At 32.9% G+C, this 16,206-nt stretch overlaps 1 protein-coding gene across 5 annotated transcripts in view; it reads left to right on the top strand.

Annotated features, from left to right (window-relative positions):
- ELP4 (elongator acetyltransferase complex subunit 4) overlaps positions 1-16,206 on the top strand; it is a 276,252-nt gene that overhangs the window by 119,779 nt on the left and 140,267 nt on the right. For all 5 annotated transcript variants that reach the window (XM_002709032.5, XM_051825657.2, XM_051825667.2 and 2 more), the window contains exon 7: positions 2,387-2,575. In XM_002709032.5, the coding sequence (XP_002709078.2) occupies positions 2,387-2,575 (189 nt within the window). The remainder of the gene's footprint in view (positions 1-2,386; positions 2,576-16,206) is intronic.

Below are 16,206 nucleotides of genomic sequence, written 5' to 3'. Positions count from 1 at the left end.
GGCACATATTCCAAATGATGGCTTTAAAGGAGAATTTCATTTTTTTTCCATTGAAGCTATAATGATTTCCTAATTATTGGCATGAACCAGATTTTGTTAATGCCTCCTTCTTTTGCCCAGAAATTTTGATTGCTAAGGAAAACATTTACAAAACTTTTGTTCAGGAGCCAGCTCTGTGGTGTAGCAGGTAAAGCCTCTGCCTGCAGTTCTGGCATTCCATATGCGCACTGGTTCAAGACCCAGTTGCTCCACTTCCAGTCCAGCTCTCCACTATGGCCTGAGAAAGCAGTAAAAAATGGCCCAAATCCTTGGGCCCTTGCACCCTCCTGGGAAACCTGGAAGAAGCTCCTGGCTTCAGATAGGCGCAGCTCCAGCCATTATGGCCATCTGGGGAGTGAACCAGTGGATGGAAGACCTCCCTCTCTCTCTCTCTCTCCCCCTCCCTCCCTCCCTCCCTCTTCCTCTCCTTCTCCCCCTCTCTCTCTCTCTCCCTCTCTGCCTCTGCCTCTGCCTCCCTGTAACTCTGCATTTCAAATATGTAATAAATAAATCTTTTAAAAAATTGTTCAGTTAGAATAACCCAAACAGTAGAATTTATTATAAATATATGTGTTGGGAAACATAAGTGACAGTCATCCTAGGACTTCTTCAGTGTTTTAAAATGATTTTTTCTCTAGAAATATGTATCACTATTTTTATGACTTTAATGTCAGAAGGCTTAAGTTCTAAATGTTCACCTATAAAACTGTATAAAAAGTGTTTAACTTAAATTAAAAACTAGAGGTGCATATTAGTGTAAAATTTAAAGTGTGTATGTATTTAAACATCTTTAAAACAATAGATCATGCAATGGGTAGGATAAAGTTAAATAAGAAATGCTGAGCAATATAGTTTACTAAAAGACAAAATTTTTGGATACTGGGGCCAGTCTTGTGGACTAGCAAGTTAAGCCTCTGCCTGACACTCTAGCATCCCATATAGTCATGGATTCAAGACTGGCTGCTCTACTTCCAGTCCAGCTCCCTACTAATGCACCTGGGAAAGCAGCAGAAGATGGCCAAAGTACTTGTGCCTCTGCACCCAGGTAGGAGACCCAGAAGAAGCCCCAGCTGTTTCAGCCATTTGGGGAGTGAATCAGCAAATCGAAGATTTCTCTCTCTCTCTCCTCTCTCTCTTCCTCTCTATGTAACTGCCTTTCAAATAAATAAAAAATAAATCTTAAAATTTTTTTTTGCATACCAACATTTTAGTTCATACTTTCTCTATTATTACTTGTGTTTGTTACATATTATTAGGCTACCTCAACCATAATTCTTAGTCACTCTTAATTAGGCCCAATTTTTCTTTTAATTCTTATTGTTATTGAAGAGGCAGAGAAACAGGCAAAGGTCCCCAAATGCCTGCAATGGTTGAGGCTGAGCCAGACCTACGCCAGGAGTCAGGAACCCAATCCAGATCTTCCTTGTGGTTGACCAGAACACACTGACTTAAGCTGCTTCCCAGGGTCTGCATTAGCAAGAAGCTGGAGTCAGGAACCTGAGCCAAGAATCCCACTCAGTCACTGCAGTGTGGGATGCAGCCATCTTGACTGTTAGGCCAAATGCCTGCCCTAGACACAGTTTTGAAATCAAGCATTGTAAAATTCTTCAAATTTTCCAACAGTGGAAAACATTCTGTTATTTTTATATTATAAAATCTAAAATATTTTCTTTATATTGTCATATCGTTTATAGCACATAATAATTTTTACATCTATTAACATTATCTTCCTGATATTATCAACATCTTAAATGTTTACTTCCCATATTCTTATGTCACGTAAGTTTTAGTTATACCTAATTGTCCAATTCCATTGCTTGTTTTCTTAGGTGCTTCCTTAATTAATGATAAAACTCTTTCTCAAGGACTTACTTTCTTTTAATGTATTAAATGGAGGAAATTCTTATGTCCCATAAGTTGTAGTTATGTCTGAGTGCTTACAAAAGATGTATCATTCTTGGATACTTCTTTAAAGTTAATTAAGTTTCTAACAAAAAAAAAAGTGAAATTAACTTTGAGATGCAATGACATTGAACAGCCCTTGTCTTGACTGTTGAATAACAGGTTGTTTTTTGTTTTTTTGTGCAAATTGTTGAACTATTTACTTAGTATAGAGCTGCTCTTCTGTGTATAAAGTTAATTGAAAATGAATCTTAGTGGAGAATGGGAATGAGAATGGGAGAGGGAGGAGGTGGATGTGTGGGAGTGTGGGTGGGAGGGCAGATATGGTGGGAAGAATCACTATATTCCTAAAGTTGTACTTATGAAATGCATGAAGTTTGTATTCCTTAAATAAAAGGTTTCTTTGGGGAACAAAAATGCTTACCTCCCTTCCACTTTCCTTTAGAAAAAGCAGAGAAATATCTTAAGAATAGGAATTCAGAGTCTTGGCTTACCGTTATGGGGAGATGACGTTTGTTGCTCAGAAAACTGTGACAGCAGTCACAGCCTTAGCAAGTTCCTCTACATTCTCCGTGGCCTGCTGCGAACCTCTCTTTCAGCCTGTATCATCACAATGCCAACACATCTTATCCAGGTAAGTATTTTGGAAAATGACTTTTCCCTAACTAGTGGTAAAGTGGTGTAACATTGCAGTTTTAATTTCCATTTTCTTGATAACTAATGATATTGATCATCTTTTCATGTGCTTCTTGGCCATTGCATATCTTCTTTTGTCTAAGTCTTTTGTCCATTTTTTTTAATTGATTAACCTCACCAAGACCAAGTTGAAAAATTCCTTCTATATTTTAGCTAAAGTTTTGCAATAATTTTCTTGTCATCTACAAGTCACATTTTCTATTTTCCTATGTCTTTTTAAGAGCTGGAATTTTTAATCTTGATGAAATTTATCAATTTTGTGTTGGTTAATAGTTTTTCTCCCTGCCCTTCCAACCTTAGCAATCTTTGTCCTTTTCTAGGTTGTCTTCCGATGTTTTCTTTTAAATATTCTATCATTTTAATCTTTTATTAATTGGTCAATATATTCCCATTTGAATTTTTTAGTTTTAATTCATGTTATCAAACAGCTTTTGATTTCTTGTTTGCTAATGTACTTTACATTCATTCGTTCTCTGTTAGTAGTACTGTTTATTAAAGAACTATTTTCTGTCTCAAATATGTGATGTCATATAATTATGTATATCTTATACATTGTACTGTCCATGAAGGCAGAGCCAGATATTTATACTTTTCTTTAAATGGCTTTATGATAGTAATATAATATTAAATGTGACAAAAATTTCTTAGCATAGTACCTAGGCTCTTTTTAGATGTTAAATAAAGGTTAATTAAATGAATATTGATTCTTACTTGGAAAATTATTACTAATGCCAAATTGTTGAAACTACTTGAATCTTCTGTTCTGACATATGCAGATCCTTCCAAGAAATGGAAAATTTATTAGAATGTCATTTAGTTGTACTAGTTTCATACAGCATACTTCAATACAAAGACTGAAAAGTTTAACATAAATAAGGAGTGAATTTTGACTCCTTGATAAGAATTTATTTATAATAGTCATGAGAAAATAACTGAGTTTTCATTTAAAGTTTTAATCAGATTGTGCCTAAACAAATTATTGTATTATAATTAGGCTAAAATTGTATGAATATCCTGGGGAAATCCTTTCTGTAATTATTTTAGACTTTACTCACATACTGGGATTGTTTTTATTGTTTAATTATGGAATTATTATAAAATTCATACTTTAATAGTAGTTAGCTTAGACCTAATAAGCATCTTGACTTTGATGATAAATAAACCTGAAACAGAATTATCAGATACTGATGAAGATACTGCTATTACTACAACTATTTATGAGGCACAGACTACAGGCCAAACATTTTACAAGCATTATGTGCTTGATTCTTTTCCTCAACTTTATGAAATAGTTGGTTCTCACAAGGTCCTCCAATTACTAAGTGGATGGGCCAGTGTCTTTCCTTAACCCCAAACTCCACCATCTTCACTGTTAGGTTTTATAGCTTACCAAAGGACCACAAAACCCCAATGTGACTACTATGTCAATTGCCAGTGTTAAATAAGTTAAATGATTTTCTAATGTCAAATGTCTTTTACACACTTTTAAACTTGATGCTCAACCTCAGATCTGTGTAACTGTAAAACAGAGATTTTTTTCCCCATACTATTACACTGCATCCTTATGTGTCTTGAATTATTAACTTATTTTGATGACACTAACTTTCCACTAGAAAAAAAAATGTTATAGGCAAACAGTGCTGTTAGTCAGCATTTTTATACATAGAATTAACATTGTAAAATTTTTAACAAGTTAATACATGTGAAAAATTAAGCAAAAAGTTCCAAACAAAGTGAGGGGGAAACAAAGTTATGTTTCCTTTTTATAGTTTTATAGGAAGAAATATAGTTGTGAAATAATGTATATTTATATATATAATTTTCCAAAGTTATTCTGAAGGAGTCTGTATAAAAAAGAAAGAAAGAAAATAGGAAAGAAAATAAAAATACTTCTAAATAGCCATTTTGTTAGGGATTGTCTTCTTCATTACCTAGAGCAGAGTTCCCAGCCTCATTTTGGATGTCTGTGACCATGTTTCTTGGAGCTCCTATTTGAGGTAACAGCAGTGATACTATCAAGTGATATCAAGATAGTCTATATACACCACTGATTATCTAATGAGTAAATTATGAGGTAGGCTGGATGTCTGAGCATGAAACAATATTTCAATTTTGATACTTTACAGATGTATTTAAGCCCTTTTATAATTGAAGAAATACAGTTTAAATGTATGTTTTTTAGTGTCAGTAAAGAGACTACTTTGTAATGAAGATAGTAAAATACAGGGAAAGACTTTGGTGTTAAGTATCAAGGTATACAGTGTGACTAAGAATTAAGACATGCTTCCTCAAAACAGAAACTGTCTTTTTTGGAGAAACTGTACAACTTTCTAAAATTTTCCCATTTTTCATACTCTTTCTCTCATCCGCTGTTCAAAGTTATTGTAGTGGTCTTCTGACCATGCTACCAACTGAGAAACAAATGGTTCCTCCACTCTTTAAACATGGTAACTCACTATCTAAATTTTCATGTCAAAACATTTAGGATAAAATGTAAAAATGAAGTGAAAAAGAACCAAAGAATTAGAAATAACATGTATTGAGGCTACAGACCTCCAAAACCAAGAATCTGAAAGAGGGTCAGGCCGCAAATTTTAAGGTGTACAAAACTATCAAGGCAGTAGAAATCTTCAGCATTCTGAACTCTTTTTTGAAAGACACTGATAAAGTCTTCTCCCAGCTTAGGTCTGACACAGACCAGGAGGCATACATAAACTCAGATGGCCATTCAGATCTTAGTAGCATCAATATGTTGTAATGAAACTCTTGGCTGCTCATCTTCCGATCCAGCTCTCTGCTATGGCCTGGGATAGCAGTAGAAGATGGCCCAAGTCTTTGGGGCCCTGCGCCCATGTGGGAGACCCAGAAGAAGCTCCTGGCTCCCAGCTTCGGATCGGCACAGCTCTGGCCATTGTGGCCATCTGGGGAGTGAACCAGCAGTTGGAAGACATTTCTCTCTGTCTCTACCTCTCCCTGTAACTCTGTCTTTCAAATAAATAAAATAAATCTTCAAAACTCTTTTTTTTTAAGATTTTTTTTTATTTCTTTGGAAGAGTTACAGAGAGAAGGGGGGTGGGGATTTCTGACATCTGCTGGTTCACTTCCCAAACGGCTGTAATGGCCGGGGCCAAAGCCAGGAGCCTGAGCTTCCTTTGGATCTCCCACATGGTGCAAGGGCCCAAGCACTCGGGCCATCTTCTGTTACTTTCCCAGGCATATTAACAGGAAACTAGATGGGAAGTGGAACAGCTGGGACTCAAACTGGCGCCCATACGTGATGCTGGCGCTGCATGCTGGGGCGTTAACCCTCTGCACCACAGTACTGGCCCCTATAACAAAAACTTACCAACATGTGTCAACTTCCTTTCCATTATAACCAGTAGCATCTCTGGAGGCTATTAAGTTGGGATTTAAGTTGGGATTGGATGAATGAGGATAATTTAGCTTATTTGCTCATTCATTCAACAAATCCTACAGGCAGTGCTCTAGATACTCATGAGGATATGGTAGTGATCAGGACAAACAAGATCCTTATCCCCATGGACTTTTCAGCAATGTAAAAGATAGGATGGAGCTTTTTTGCTCCATCCTATGTAGTATGTGCAGGTATATGGATGCTTGAACTTGGGAGGTGATAGTAGAGTGATTTATGGTAGGAAACAGAAATGAAGTTTGATATCCTTGGAAATTTTGTCATATAATTAAACATCTATAATGGTGATACATTTATTTGAATATGTAATTTAAAAAATAACACTAGGTTAAAAGTATATAAAATATCTTCATCTCTTAGAGTGATAAACCAGCCAATGGGTGTTCTGACTTAAGTTATTAGCATTCTGTCAGACTTCTACAGTAATGATTAGTTACCCTTTGTTGTACTTTTGGCGTGCTTCCCATGTTTAATTTCATTGTCGTGAAGGAACAAATACTTCAGGAAAGTGCAAAGTAGAGGTAAAGTTAAAATAGGAAAAATAATGTCATAGATTCAAAGATTATTTTAGCTTATTTTTGGAATGAGACTTTTGCAAGTAAATAAGAATTTTTTTTAAGTTTGCCTTCGAAAACTTTATGTTCAGTTTCACAATGTGAACTTGAAGTATTTTCCTTTGGGTTAAAGACTATTTCTATAACATCACAGAAAAAAATAATAAGAATACTTTGAATCAAATTTATAAAAGTAAATCCTACATATCTGTTAAGAAAATACTAACATTATTCAGTAAATATATTATTAATGTCTTAAACATATAGAGATAGCCTTAAACAATTTTCCCTGTGAAGCAGTAGTATTACTCATATTATCTCTTATTAGAATATAGTTCTAATCTCTGCCCAATGACATTGTTCAAAAAATGTATGTGAAAATGCCTAAGTTAAATACAGACTTTGTTACATGCTGAACTGTGGAGTAAAGTGTCATTAGAAGGAGCAGAACTACGGATGGCTCCCTTATATCCCGGCATTACTCAGTTCCCAGATCCCTGCTGTGCAGTTGTTCCACTCGCCAAGAAGCCTGTTAAAGAGCCCCCAAGAGCATGTGTACAGCCCTCCATGTTAATAGTTAATTGGTGAGGATGGCAAGATGAGAGGACAGCCGAACATGTGGTCTCTCAGGCTCAGGCAGTAGACAGACCTTTAGTTATAATAACAGCAGCTGCTCACATTCTCACAACTCAACTGTTCTAAACTCTGTTGTCGAGAGAAGGTTGTTGGAGTTTAGAGAGAGAGAGAGAAGGTTATATATATCAGAAAAATAACTAAAGCCCTATGTTTACCTCTTCTACATATTAAACTGTAACAATATTATTTCAACTTAAAAAAAATTTAAATGTAAGTTTCCATAATAAAGGCTGTTATATTTCAGCTACATTAAACACTACTGCTTCTTTTCATTTACTGTTAGAAATGTTTTTGCACCCTTCAAAACTTTTTAAGGAGAATTTTTTATAAAGTGACAACTTTAAGTCATTTTCAATGAGAAATTTTGATTTCTGTATCTAGCAAAATAGAACTCTCTTTTATTGGCTTATAAATGAGAATGGGCTACCTTCTGATGAAATGTGTTATCCACCTTCAAATTATACATTTTGTGCTTTTAAAATTAATTTTTTAAAATTCCCTGTAACAGTTACCTGCTTGAGAAAATTAGCTACCAATAACAGTTTTTCTTTTTGGAAACAAAAGTTTAGTTTTCTGCATTTTAGGATTTTATTAGTGATGGAAGGAAATGTTCTACATTTTCTAACAGAATCTGTGACACTGTTCTTGATTTGTATTTTTTTTATTGACTAAAAGCCCTTTTACCTGAAATAAACATTACAACATCTATCATTGAATTAGGAAAAATATTCTCTACCTTTATCAGAACTTTCCTTTCAAAAGAAATTTTTTTATTATTGATAATTTATATAAGCAGTCATATTCTGTAGTTTTAAAGATTTTTTAAAGCATAAACAGCAGCTTAATAAATTTCTCCTTAATGATAATAATGCAAGAACAAAAACCTCTTTTCCATTATTGATAATAAAATATGAAATAGATTTTCCTTCTAGAATAATTCTAAATATTGCCAGCATTTACTGTATTTATTCAGAGAGATATTAGTTGGTAAGCTATTTAAACTTTCTGTTATTCAGGACAGATTGCAAATTTGCCAGTAGCCTGTTGCCTTTTTATATTTGTCATCATTGACACTTGTTTAATTAATAACCATATTCAGTTTTTATACTAGAACTACTGTTTTATAATAATTTGATCTATAGAATTTTTCCATAAGCTTCATTGAAGAAAATTACCTATGTTAGTTAACTAATACCAATAAAAATTCATTTTGTGATGAAAACTAGGAAGAAAGGGCCTTGTTTTAACATATCTCTCAAAAATTAAATAAGGTTTTATTTAGTGTATTATTAAAATTAATGTGATTTTAAATTAAGCTTCTGTAGTATTAATGTATTAGAACTTTAAATTTATGTCTATGAGAGAGAAATTACAAACAAACCTTTTCACATCTGAAACTTTTGTGTTCATGCTGAGTATTTTAGCACCTAACTCTAAGTCAAGCAATGGACTATTTTAGAACAAACTATTTATATGAGATTATGAAATATGGATTCCAATGGCCTTGTGAATTTCAATATGAAATATTTTATTCTAAACAAGAACTAGAATAATTGTATGGTGAAGAAACAACAGACTTTTGTGTGTTTGCAACTAAAAATTTTTTGAAAATATTTTAAACATAGTAAGACATAACACCACCTTCTGTTATATAACTTAGTCTATTTAAGTAGCCTTTTCTAATATACTTTATTAAGAAGACTATTTAAGTACTAAAATTAAATGTTTAATCTCCCACTTATATCTATAATTTACTAAAGATAAAGCCAGGTATTCTATTTATCTTTTTTCATTAATTCCTTCCTTAAGATATCCACAACTAAGAGTCTACCTTTCATTTTTCTAGATCTTCTTAAAACTCTGAAATTGATTATAAGAAATTGATGTTTTTAAATATGTGAAAAGCATTTTTTAAAATGAACTGAATCATATTAAGCCCACTTTGAATTTCATATCATATGTGTCAAATTCTAGTAACTTCATGTAAGTCTAGTGAGTTGTCAACACAATCTCTTTTTCCTTGAAATAACAAATAGAACTGTATTTCAGTCCTTCTACCATAGGCTTGGAATTTATAAATTCTTACAGCTCAGATTCTTTTCTTCCTTTTCATACTGCATATGTTGCTTGTTAATTTTTAAAATGAAATGATAGCCTGTATGCATTATATATTAATAAATATATTGAATTTGCTTTCTTAGTTAAGGTGACTGAAACTTTTTACACAAATAGCCTCCAAATTACAGCTTCTTTCTGTGTAGAGCACTAGTAGCAATATACATATCATTTTGTCTTTTTGAAAATATGCATATTAAATAAGAGCAGGATATATTTAAATTGTCAATAAGATTCATGTGCATCTTTAAAAGGAAAAAGTACTATTTAGAAACCTTTAATTACACATAATTTAACCAATGCATATTTGGTAAGCCACAAAAATAATAATAACTTTAGTTTTAAATTTTTTTTGTTTTCTTTAACATAACTTTGTGCTGTTATAGATCATTTTCTGACTCATACTATAGTTTTAGTGGTGGTAGTTGTCTGCAGCTAACAGACTATATAAGGCCAAACTTTTCAATGTATCAATGACAGTGAAATGTCTCATCACGGTATGGAGATTGAGTCATCTGTTTGCGCATATGGAATCTTTGGCTGCTGGACCAGAGAGTCTTTGTAATGCCCAATGTCCAGGCATGGGCACAACTGTTCTGGGAACCTAAGTAGGGAGGGACCTATGTGTTCAGTCTACTTGAACTTGGTAGAAGAAAAACGAAGAATCTTTTACATTATTTTTTAAATTATAGACTGTCTTTTTTATATCACTTATTATATACAGGAAAGAAGCACAACTTAATTCTGCATTTATTTTACAAATAAAATTATGAGGCTTTTAATCTTTGATGTTACATGCAATCTGAAAAATATGTGTGAGAAAATGTGAGTTTTGAATTATTTTGATTTATTTACTTAGATGCATACCTTCCCTTAAAGAAAGATTACTGTCTTCAATAAAGGGAGACACATATTTCTTGATATCGAGACAAAGCTTGCTTGTAACTAATTATAATTTAAAGTTGTTTAAGTGCCAGGTCAAATATTATGTCCTAATGTTATGTTTTGACTCTTTGCTATTAATTATATTATTATTACTATATAAAGAGTCCTTGCTTCTTTAATAATGTTTTCACACCCTATGTAGTTAATCTTTAATGTTGGGGAGGACAAGGGGAGAGATTAAATTAGCCTTGTAACCTCTTTCTCTTCCAGGCTGATGATGGAAAATAAAAGCTCTTAGCCACAAAATGTAACACTTAGAATTAATATTTAATTAGACTAGCAAATTGTACACTGTGGCTGAAAGCTTCCAAAGAGTTGTTAGTGCCACAATTGACCTACAGGTTTAATAATAACTCACTTCTAGAAGCAAGTGCCAGTTCAGCATAGTAGAGCCACTGTAAGAAAGTCCTGAGAGATTAAAATCAGCAAACCAAATGGCAGGCAAGGATTCCTGGGATGGAGCCTTCTGGAAAGCTGGGAGCTGGAATAGCTTTTAAGCCAGGATTCAGATGAGAACAGTGGGTGAAAAAGCTGATCCCTCCTGTTCTGGGAGCTTCTGGTTGTAGGCCAAAATCTTAGAACAGATTTTTACTAAATGTTTTTGCTGCAGCTATTAGCTTACATTGAAAATCAAATATTGAATAATTTTTCTGTAAAATTTAACAAATTTTTGTGTAAACATTAATTCTTAATTCCTTACATATTAGGACATAATATCTGTAAACTCAGATCATTAGATTATCAGATAGGTTTGGCGCTGTACATCTCTGCTGTTTTGCTGTGACATGCTGTTTCCTTGTTCCCTGTATAGTTGATTTATATGGTTCATTTCTATATTATTTCATTACGGGACATTATGCAGAGCCTGAGAAAGAAATTATGAAGTCTATAGCCCAAGAATTTTATTTCTTCAAAAATGCATATATATCAATAAAAATAATTCAAACACTTTCTTAATTTTTAAAGGCTATATATTATAAAAAGCAGTGCTACATTTTCTTATGCTTATGATGCAATTTAATTACGAGATAAATAATTGGACCTCCTGGTGAAACATTGGATCCTTATAGTGCTGATGGATTAATCTGGTATAAACAGAATACCATGAGTTTGAAAATGTGCAAACATAAAACCAAAAACTAAAATGGCCACGCCTTACATAATTTATTGGTTATATCTTAAATAATTAAAGAAAACCTAGTCATTAGTTAAAAATTCAAGCAGGTGAGGACCTTGCCAGCAGAGGGAGTAGTCCTGTCTTCCGTCAGGTTCCCATCATTTTCCCACCTGCCTTCGCCTTTTTCCCAGCCAGTCTCCCATCTGGACCTGGCTCTGTCAGCCTGTTCCTGATGACAGGCTATAATTTTATACTCAATATGGGATTATTCTAAGCTGATTTTAAACTTTAGTATCTTTAACCTGCCATTGCATCACCAACATCAGCTGGATGCTCAGTTTGATATTTGGATATTAGTGATTCCTTTTCCAGGCAGGGCATGAGCTTTTGGACATCTGTGAATTGCATCTTAAGGGTTTCAAGTACAAAGTAGTAGCAAAAAATTCCTAATTTAAGAAGTTGCCCAAAAAGCATTTTTAAGCACAAAATATAAACAAATTTCTTGATGAATACTTTCCATAATATGTAACTAGATGATGTATAGTTATGAAAAATACCCAACATTCATTTTTAATACTAACACCATTATTCTGTGAAGTCTATTCATTACAGAATTTTGTTGTCCCATTTATGAGTTTTTCAGAATAGTAAGTTTTTTAAAATGTTAAGAAACACAGCTGATATAGGCACTCCTTAGAGTCTATTCTTGATACTACAGTCCTCAAATGTAAATGTAAATAATACTTTTGAAAATAAAATCTTGTGTTCTTAAAAAAAAGTCTATTATAAAGAACTAATATTTTCATAGCAAAATTTAGCTACCAAGTGTTTTATCATATAGAAAACACACAAATATAATGGTTCCATTGCTTACTCCTAGGAAAATTTGACAACTTATTCAGCAATTTCTTTTGCCATTAAGGTTAAGTCTATTTGTCATTAATTCCCTTGTGGATATGTTGTAAGCTTTAGGGGGAAAAAACTCAAAATATGTTTGTGTTTTTCACTACATGAATATTAGTATAGGAAGCTATCAGAATATTACATTGAGAATTTAACTTAACAAAAGCCCCTCTGTATTCTAAAATCAACTTTGAATAAAGCTCAATGTTAAATATGAAAAATATTTAATCCAATACCACCATTAACATATTGCAAATGTGAATTAATGCAATTTTTGATAACATTGTATTCTTTCTAAATACAAAATGATTATGAATGCAATTATCTTCCCACCATCAGACATTTTTAATATAATAAAACCTCATCTACAGAACAGAGCAACAACTCTAGAGAAGATGTGGCATGTTAGAACAAAATTATAAGCAGTATAACTAAATTTTATTTTACAGTTTTAATTTTTATGAAATGGAGAACTTATGCTTGGAAAACCCAATACTTCATCAAATATTCCTAAATGTATCCCTTGATCCAAGCTCATTGTTCTGATTATATGACAAAGAAATGTCATTAGTTCTATTATAGTTTATACTTCTATGAGTATAATTTTTCATAAAATGTTACAAATTGAGTTGGTGCATCTATTATATTTGCTTCTCTTGTGATGTCCTCTGCCCATCCCCACACATACATCATGTCATATACTAGAGTCAAGCAAAAAGTAACTTAAATATTTCTTTAACTCTTTAACATTACATTAATAGTACTTTCATATTATTGTAGTCCCAAATCCAAATGCTTGTGCCATAGTCAAATGGAAGAGGTTCCTTTCATACTGTATTTGCTGTCCTGCCTAAAGGATGTGAATTGAGTAACCCAAGCACTTACTCCTATGTGAGACATTACATAAATGCTTTATGTCAATTGCTTTATTCTATTCAAGTTTCTTGATAATTAAATTATGGGTTGACTACTTCTTAAATACTCTTGTTAAAAAAAATCTTTCCTGGAAACACATTTTGTTTTGTTATATTGTTGAGATAATTAGGTACAAGAAAATAAGGAAATATTCAGGGTTTGAGGTATTCTAATTGTTACTTGGTAACTCTAACTAGGTTTCTGAAGTATTTTTATTAGAAAATTGTGAGAGCTTTATGTGGTAGCAGTTAAATTTTTATCTCTTAACAAATTCATAGTTTGACTTTATGAGCTTTGAATTGAAAGGGAGCATTGAATTAATCTTTTTCCATTTAAAATCCATTTAATGGATTTGGAGTATCCTAATAAAAATGTGTTACCATTCTGTAAAAGCAAACAGGAAACATTTTATGTAACCAAACAGGGAACAAACAAAAACTCTGAAGTTTTTTGTGAAACTAAAATTGGAATAGGAAGGTAGGAGACTGGATAATCTGATTTGCCTTGTTTTTTTTACAACAGCATTGACATGTTTTAAATTTAAGTAATAAGAAATTATGCTACAACAGAACATTTTAAGAGCCCTTTATGTAACTTATTACAATGCTGTTTGAGACTGCCAGCAAACTCTTAAAACTCCTGGACACTGGCTCTCTTCCCTTCTGGCTTCCCTCCTAGTTATGTCTTGGCTCTTATCCAGAGCTGACAACTTTCACCCAGGAGCGAAGGGAGATTTGTCTAGTATAAGAAGGATTTTTGAGCCATCCTGGATTTTCATATCCAGATGGGCAAGGAGGAGGGGCGGCAGTATCATTGTGCATTCTTGGGTGATGTCATTATGCCACACATGCACTATAACCATTAATTTTCTTATACTGGTGAATTCTGAATGTCCTTACTCAAATGTTCCCTATTGGAAACTGTAATATAACAACTTTAACACAAGAATTATGTTCAAATTTATACTTAAGTAATTGATGCACAAATGCCTTTACTTCTACAATGCCTGTTGTAGCCTGAAGATCAGATAGGTTCCCCATCTTTGTTAGTAACATAAAAACACAAACTGTTAGGACGAGAATATAGGAGTTCCTGTTTCAGGGCCTCTGCTCAGATCATTATGCTAAAGCATACTGAACACTACTGGTTACACTGTGACAATTTATTAGCCATAGTGTATTCTTACTGAAATGAATTGTGATTATTTATGCTTTTAAGAAGTTTTTTCAGCTGTTAATTTTAGATTCTTGAAAATAAATTCAGCTACCTTTATCTAACAGGCCTCCTTGTATTACTATCATGATTTGTTAAGACCTTTGACAGGAATGGCTTTAAAGTAGGATTACATCAATAGGCCACATTCCTTATGAATCTTGGAGATACTGATGTAATCACTAACACCTTTAACTTGTATACATTAACAAACCTAATATCATTTATGCTCCTATAAATAACTAGAAGACTGAATAAGTTTTAATCAAAATAAAGAATTAGTCAAAAACTTAGATGTTATTCTTATATATTTTTTGTGTTTTTTTATTCTATAGGTGTTTTCAGATATCTGTATAATTTCTCAATTAATCAGGCTTACCACATCCTATAAACTACTTTGCAAAAAGCTGTGCAGAATACAGTACAGTCACCATTAAAATATAACTTATTTTATTATAATAGTGTGAATAAACGTTATTGTTCTAATACTTTATGAAAGCTTTTAAAATAGAATTTATTTTGTAGTTAAATAATGATATAAGCCTATAGAACTTAGAATATAATAAATTATCTGAATGAGTTTCTGAGAAATTTTGAGATCAAGGCTTCACATACCTCTTACGTTTGGAATTCATTCATTTTCCTCTTCCAAGTAGATAATAATTTTTTATCTCCCATAAACTATCTTCAAAGGATTTAAAGTTAGTAAATATTATAGGAACTTAAATGGCTTATTAACAAATCTTAAGGTTAAATGAATAAATAAAACCTTCTTTGAAATAAATGTCAGGTTGACTATTTAAATGCACAATATCTAGTTTATATACTACTAGACTGGAAATGAATCCCATTTTTAAACATTGTAATTTCTCTTAGTCATGCAATTGAGAAAGAACTACTTGGTATCACTGAAATCTTACATAGCTGAGTTATAACAAAAATTTTTATCATTTCAGATATTTAGATACAGAGACTTAGTCTGTTATTTATAGATAAAAGTAAATCTGACCTTTTTGATAAAGAAATATTGTCTGTAGCCATTATAAGTGCTTGTTCATCTGAGGGTCCATGACAGGAGAACTCTTCCCAGTTGAGTTTATCCTAAAAATGAAATGATAACAGCCTGCTGGTTTTTATCCAAGATTCTTCTTAATGGGGGAACCACATGGTTATTCTTCATCTCCCACTTGTTCTCACCCTTTACTACCAACCCAGCCACACCCCGCCCCCATCCCAACATTGTTCAGTACTCAGCACAATGAATCATTTTCAAGTTGACTCATTGTGAACTGTCTCCCAGCTGTTGGAATGTCTGGCAGACATTTTTGTTTGGGTGAAGAATAACTGGCTGAAACCCAACCTGGATGAGTTTGATATAATGGTCTCTGGCTAAAGAAATATTGAGAGGAACATGCTTATGGCCTCTGAAGCCCCTGTTATTTCTGGAGTAGAACCATCCCTTGTGGCACAGAACTGAAAGTAAGGAATCAATCTGGATTATTTTCTCACCATTGAATGAAAAATAACCTTGGAAGAAAACAGGCATTTCCAAGTTATGTTTGTTTTTCTGTACCTCATTTGCCCACGTGATTGAAAGTATGAAAAACAGCTAAGAACATTTATTGTTACTGGTTCCTTTGAGAGCACTGATTCAAAGAGAGAAGCATTCTTTATTTAGCACACATTCCTACTTATGGAAGAGTTTCAAATACCACCATAGGTGTGAGTTTACCAATCAT

The sequence above is a fragment of the Oryctolagus cuniculus genome, chromosome 1 (assembly GCF_964237555.1).
Source record: "Oryctolagus cuniculus chromosome 1, mOryCun1.1, whole genome shotgun sequence".
Taxonomy (NCBI): Eukaryota; Metazoa; Chordata; class Mammalia; order Lagomorpha; family Leporidae; genus Oryctolagus; species Oryctolagus cuniculus.
The sequence above is the reverse complement of the archived record's forward strand: the minus strand, read 5'-3'. Positions and strand labels throughout refer to the sequence as shown.